This window comes from Marmota monax, unplaced genomic scaffold (genome assembly GCF_021218885.2).
Source record: "Marmota monax isolate L192 unplaced genomic scaffold, Marmota_monax_Labrador192_F-V1.1 WCK01_AAM20220418_F8-fsc00068, whole genome shotgun sequence".
In the NCBI taxonomy this organism is placed as follows: Eukaryota; Metazoa; Chordata; class Mammalia; order Rodentia; family Sciuridae; genus Marmota; species Marmota monax.
Window position 1 is genome coordinate 1631797 of NW_026692352.1, and position 6177 is coordinate 1637973.

General features: G+C 35.2%; 1 protein-coding gene across 1 annotated transcript; it reads right to left on the bottom strand.

Moving 5' to 3' along the window:
* Positions 1 to 4428: 4428 nt before the first annotated feature.
* Positions 4429 to 5421, bottom strand: LOC124091153 (olfactory receptor 51T1). The gene has a single exon (XM_046442123.1). It carries the CDS (start codon positions 5404 to 5406, stop codon positions 4429 to 4431), a length of 978 nt encoding a protein of 325 aa, XP_046298079.1. The 5' UTR covers positions 5407 to 5421.
* Between the last annotated feature and the right edge of the window lie 756 nt (positions 5422 to 6177).

Below are 6177 nucleotides of genomic sequence, written 5' to 3' on the forward strand. Positions count from 1 at the left end.
AAATATGGCAGGGAGTAGTAGGGCAAGATCAGCCAGGATAGGGAAGAAAATGATAGCTTAAAAAGAGTTGTATTATCAATGATCCATCATTATCTTTAAAATCATCTTTATAATCAGTATAACCTATACGATGGTCATTATATTGACCAAATATAGCTAGTTACTATATGAACATAGGACTTACATGGGCATTGATAGGGATGTAGGGACAGTTATTCAATAGCATGAATAATAATTGTGAATCAATACACTGATATACTATTTTAGTTACATTGCTTATAGCACAAGGATAAGTACATATGCCAGTAGATCTTGTCCCCTGCAGATAATGAATATCAGACAAGTCAGAGGTTAAAAGATGCTACCCCAATCTGGTTGCAGATTTTCTTTCAGGTGACTCTTAGGCATGTTATATTCATTGAGGGAACTTTAGTTATTTTGTAGGAATTCTTGATTTCCCATGTAAGTGAAGTCACTTACTGTTGTGAGGTGGAATAATGTCCTCCTTCTCCTCCTTCCTTAACAATAAAATAGGGACAACCAGTAATTTTTTTTACCTCAAAGTTTTCATAGCCCTGTATTATGAGATTAAACTCTCTCACAGCATTCTTTAAGGTAAAACAAAAAAAAGTCTTTTCCCCCACAAAATTCCAGAGTTCCAAGAAGTAATAACTATTATAAGTAGACAGATGATTATACTTTTAGTAAGGAGTAGGAAAGAAAAAAACATATATAGTAGTCTTAAAAGAACTGAGTTATTAACTGCTCTAAAATAGACTTTATAAAGTTTGGTTCTTGTGATTATGTAAGTATTTGGTATTTAAAACTATGATATAGCAAATTAACTAAATAATCTAGAAATAATTTCAGAATTATTTTATATTTATGTAATATAAATAATGTATATTTAAATAACATAAAATCTTATACATGCATATATGATTTTATATTTTAAAAAGATAACAACCAACTATAGATGATTGGGTTCCTCAAATTATTTTCTGTAAAATCATTTGCTTCTTGTGTATTTCTGGTTTGTATCTGCTTAATAACAGGCAAAGATATAAAAATAACCTCAGCATTTTAATGAGGTCCTCAGCAACTTAGTGAAAACTGTCTCAAAATAAAAAAGGTTGGGGATGTAGCTCAGTGATAGACCAACCCTGGGTTGTATCCCTGGTACTATATGCATGTGTGTGTGTGTATGTGTATGTATGTGTATATGTGTGCACACGTATGTATTTAGAATAAGTCAATCCTTAACACTTTTTATATGAATTGGGGAAAAGTTAATACATTTTAATGTTTTATTGTCTAAACAGAACTCACATATGATATTATTTCTCTTTCAAAGAACCATTTTCAAGAAGTTGTTCTCTGATGGCTAAATATTCATATTTATTTTTTGTCTCCAGGTGAGTTTAGCTAAGGTTTTATTGTTGGGTAGCTGACCCTGACTGATGCCCTAATCAGGGAAGACAGGGTGAATCTTGTCTCTCCCCAGGTTGTTACTCAGTTCTTTCTCAGGGACCCACACATTCACCAATTTTGTCATAATCACTAGTTCATATATCTGTCTCTCTTACTTGTATTTTGTTTCCACACAAAAATGGCATAATGAATATCTTGGTGTAGTTCCAGTACTTTTATAGTACATATGGAATGGCATCTGGCTGGAAGTCTTATGCAACTTTTCCCCCAACTTGTTTTGAGAAACAATCTTAACAATCAAAGCGCCTTTGATGATTATGAAAATATTACAAGTACTATGAACATCTGAAGTGATAGAAAATGTAGCCTGCTTGGGCTTAAACAAACAAACAAACAAACAAAAAAGAGTCAGTCGGTAGAAACAAAGAATAAATCTAACAGAATCATGGTGTGTGTGTGTGTATTTCACAGGGAATTCCACCATTGTGTATTTATAAAAAGCAGCAATCAAAAATAAATACATAGACACATAAAAGGAAGATCACTAAAGCAGAGGAAGGAGAATGGGGAGACAGTATGGGAGGGAAAGGGGGAGACAGGGACTAAGATGGAGTAAATCAAATTCCAGACATGTATGACTATCTCAGAATAAGCTCAACCATTATGTATCATTAAAACCCTCTAATAAAAAGAAATCAGTGAGTAACTGAATTTTATGTCCTGAAGCTGCCCTGAAAAATAGTTCATGTTCTGTTAAACCCCCCAACACACACATATATTTTCATGAGTGAAATGAAAAACAGTGTTTATATTCCTTTTAGTGTTTGCCCCAAACTCAGAATTTCAAATCTGTGCCAGGCAGGAATTTCTTAAGTGATAACATGTCAATTAATCTTGTTTCTGCATCTGAAGACTGAACAGGTCCATGGTCCAGTTCTCTGCATTTTCATATAGGTTTCATACATTTGCAGTTCAGCTTACAGTAACATTTGTTTGGAAATTTACTACAACAACTCTAAAAATTGAGTAACAAGAGGAGACTATAGAATATAAGATAAAAACAGAAACTAGGCTAACGCTCAATATGATGGTGATATTTATTACACAGGGTAAGATTGTGTGGTTCACTCAACAATTTAATAGGCAGAAGAAGGAAAGAGAATCAAGGCATTATAACACACCATATAAGACCTGGCAACATATAATAAAGCAATATCAGAAAATAATGCAATATAGATTGATTGGTCAAATAACACTAGTAGGAAAAAATGACAGCCTAAAGTTTCATATGTGTGGGCATGACATGGTGTCACACACAAAGATAAATTAAAATAAATTAAGAGCTGAGGTAACTTTAAAATTTATTTAAATACAAGTAAAACTATCATCTCTGGATGGGAATTTTTTTCTAAGAAAACAAGAATGGAAAAATGAAAAGGAAAAGCATATTTTTGTTAACAAGTGATTAGTTATATGAATAATATTTAAATAGTAAATTAGAAATAATAGGATATACCCAGTGTTTGCCAGGTGTCAGCCTATTGGCCTATATGTTTACCTCTATCAGCAACATTAACTTTGCAAAAGCACAGAGTGATAGGTTTATTGATTACTCCTATTCTGTAGATTAGGAAGTTAAAGCTTAAAAAATCAACAACTTTTCCAAGGAAATAAAGGTCAAATGTGTTTAGAGATTGAATGCTAATGCAGATAGTATGATTCTTAAACCTATAGTTTCAGTTACTACACTAAATTTAGTTACTTTGTTTCCTTCTAAGTTTAATACTTCATATTACTACTAGGACTCTAAGAACATAATCAGTGGTATGATCAAATATATATTTATTAGGATATATGTCAAGAGTAACTGAAATATTAAATAATAGGACTTCATAACCTAAACCATGATATAAATATTATATGCTGTCATTCACCCATGCAAGACAACACTAACAACTAAGTGGTATATACTAGGCAGTGTATCAGATCTTAAGGATCAAATGAAGCATGAGACATAGGCCTGCTATGAAGCAGCTCACAGTTTGGTAGTGGGGAGAACAAGTAAACAAATATTAATACTCACTGACTAAGATCTGGTAAACTTAAACACATAAAAGAACAATAAATTGCCTATTCTGGTAGAGACTCGAAGAAAAGCTAATACAAAGTACTATGACTTAACAGAGAATAATATCGTACAAACAAGAGACACATAAGCATACATTATTGTCTTAATGTATATGTGTATATTTGTGTGCACTTCTGTTGACTTGCTTAAAAAAATATTAGTCATATATAAAATGTCATTAGTGGGATTATAAATAATCTTTAATAATTTTCTGTATTTCTCAATATATTCACAATTTTAATCTAAATTTTATGTGACATTTATAATCATAAAAAGGTTCCAAATATATTCAAATAGACTAAGCAAATGAGAGCAAGAGAAAAAGAGTGTGTGTGTGTGTGTGTGGGAGAGAGAGAGAGAAGGGATTAAAGAAAGATGTACAAAGAGTGCATCTGTGAGGAGACAGTGCTCTCTAGAAGGAATTGAAAAGAAATTGAAAGCAGTGTGCAAGATTTTCCTAAAGTGTTTAACCACAAATTTCTGTATGTGTGCTTTTGCACACACATTCAACTTTTATTTTTACCAACTCAAAGAAAACCTTCATTTTTCCCTTGGAATGTGAAAATATATATATATAGTTGGATGCAAATATAAAATTATTGTCATTTATTTCTGGTCTGAGAATTAATATTTTAAAACAGATAAATTATTCCATTGGATTTAAAGGACTTTATTGTGCTTTTTATGTGCACACACAGGAGACTCTGTCATTTTGTTAAATGTCTGAAGAACATATACACAATTAAATGGGTTTTGAATTGTGGTATTTATGAAACTCTGATAAGCTCAAGGAAACACTATCCTGTTCTCCCAAGCCTATATTCCAAATGGAATTGCCTCAGTCACCAAATCCATTTCTCTCTTCAATCTCATCTTCTTCGAAGGCCCCTCATATTGGGGCGCCTTGAACTCTTGAACTGGAACAGCTGAAATATGGCCTGGCGGATCATCCTGGTCTTCAGGCTGTAAATGACCGGATTCAGTACAGGTGGTAAGAGTAGGTAAATATTGGCCAAAATACTACAGATAACCCTTGGGGTAGAATTAAAGAGACGGTGTGCTAAAGACAGGGTGATCATTGGCACATAGAAAACGGTAACAGCACAGATGTGACAGACACAAGTGCCGAGAGCTTTTTGTTGCTTCCTGGGGGTCACAATAGTCAGAACAGTGCGGAGGATCAGGACGTAGGAGAAAAGGATGAACAGCAAGTCTGTGCCATTCAGGAATAGCTGAAGAAACATGCCCCAAAAGTTGCTGATCCAGGGATTGGAATGTGTGTATTTGATCACGTCTGGGTGGTAGCAAAACGGGTGGGAAAGCTCTTGGCCTCCACGGAAAGACACATTACTCAAGGCGAGACCACAGGGAAACATGAAAATTACTTGTCGTATGAAGATGATTAGTCCGATCACCAAGCTCATCATGTCTGTGAGGACAACAGCATACTGCAGTGGGTTACAGATAGCCATGAAGCGGTCGAAGGCCATGGCTACCAGCACCGAGGACTCCAGAAAGGAAAAGGTGTGCACTAAATACATCTGAATGAGGCAAGCTTTTAAACTGATTTCCCGGGCGTAAAACCAGAGAACCCCAAGCACAGTGGGAAGGGTGGTGATGGTCAGACACAGATCAACAGCTGCGAGCATGGAGAGGAAATAGTACATGGGCTTATGGAGACTCCGCTCCGTAACGATGACAAACAAGATCATGCTGTTTCCCAAGAGGGCAACGGTATAGAGACAGCAGACAGGAATGGAGATCCAGACATCAGCATGTTCCAGTCCAGGGAACGCAGTGAGCAGGAAGCCGGAGGAGGAGGACGTGGTGTTATTGAAAATGAACATGCTGAGTTGAGGGCACACCCTGGAAAGAAAGACAATAAAGATAATATTTGCCATTTAATCCTTTTTTTATAATCCTAGCTTTTTCATAAACGCTTCCCTGATTACACAATTGTATCTCTTTATTCAACACTCCCAATCTAATCCCTGTGTCTATCAGATCAGATCCTTCTACAGTGTTTTGGATTGTTCTTTTTAGAACCTGGCCATATTTTCCTGTCTCCAGATTATAATCATTTCCAGATTATATCCATCAGTCTTCCTAGTTTCATTCTCACCTTATTTCCTAGATTAGCCTGACCTGAAATAAAATATTTTTATAGACAGGTAAAACACAGGCATATGTAATAAGAAATATAACCTGGGGGGGGGGGGTCTTTATATTAAGTCTCCAAGCTATATAAGTCACTAAAAAAATAATAGAGAAGTACACAAGCACCACTCTGGGCACCTGTGGGGCGTACTCCACAATGTCTTTGTTAGAAACTGGTCCTGGATGATGTATCCAGAGGTATCCTTGGACCTGGTATCCTTGTACCACACTCTCCTCATACTCTCCTATTAGAAATATCCTTTTAGTATTATGGCTTTGTTATTTCATTTCCTGAATGAAAGTAATTCTAATAACTCTGTCTTTTACCATCTCACATATTTTTGAGCCTGAGATTCACTGTGTCCTCTATTTCTGTCTCTCTATATGGCTTTCCAGGTCTACCAACACAACTAGGTTCTATTTTTTCCTCTGTCTTACACCTCAGGGTTTTTGTTTCTACT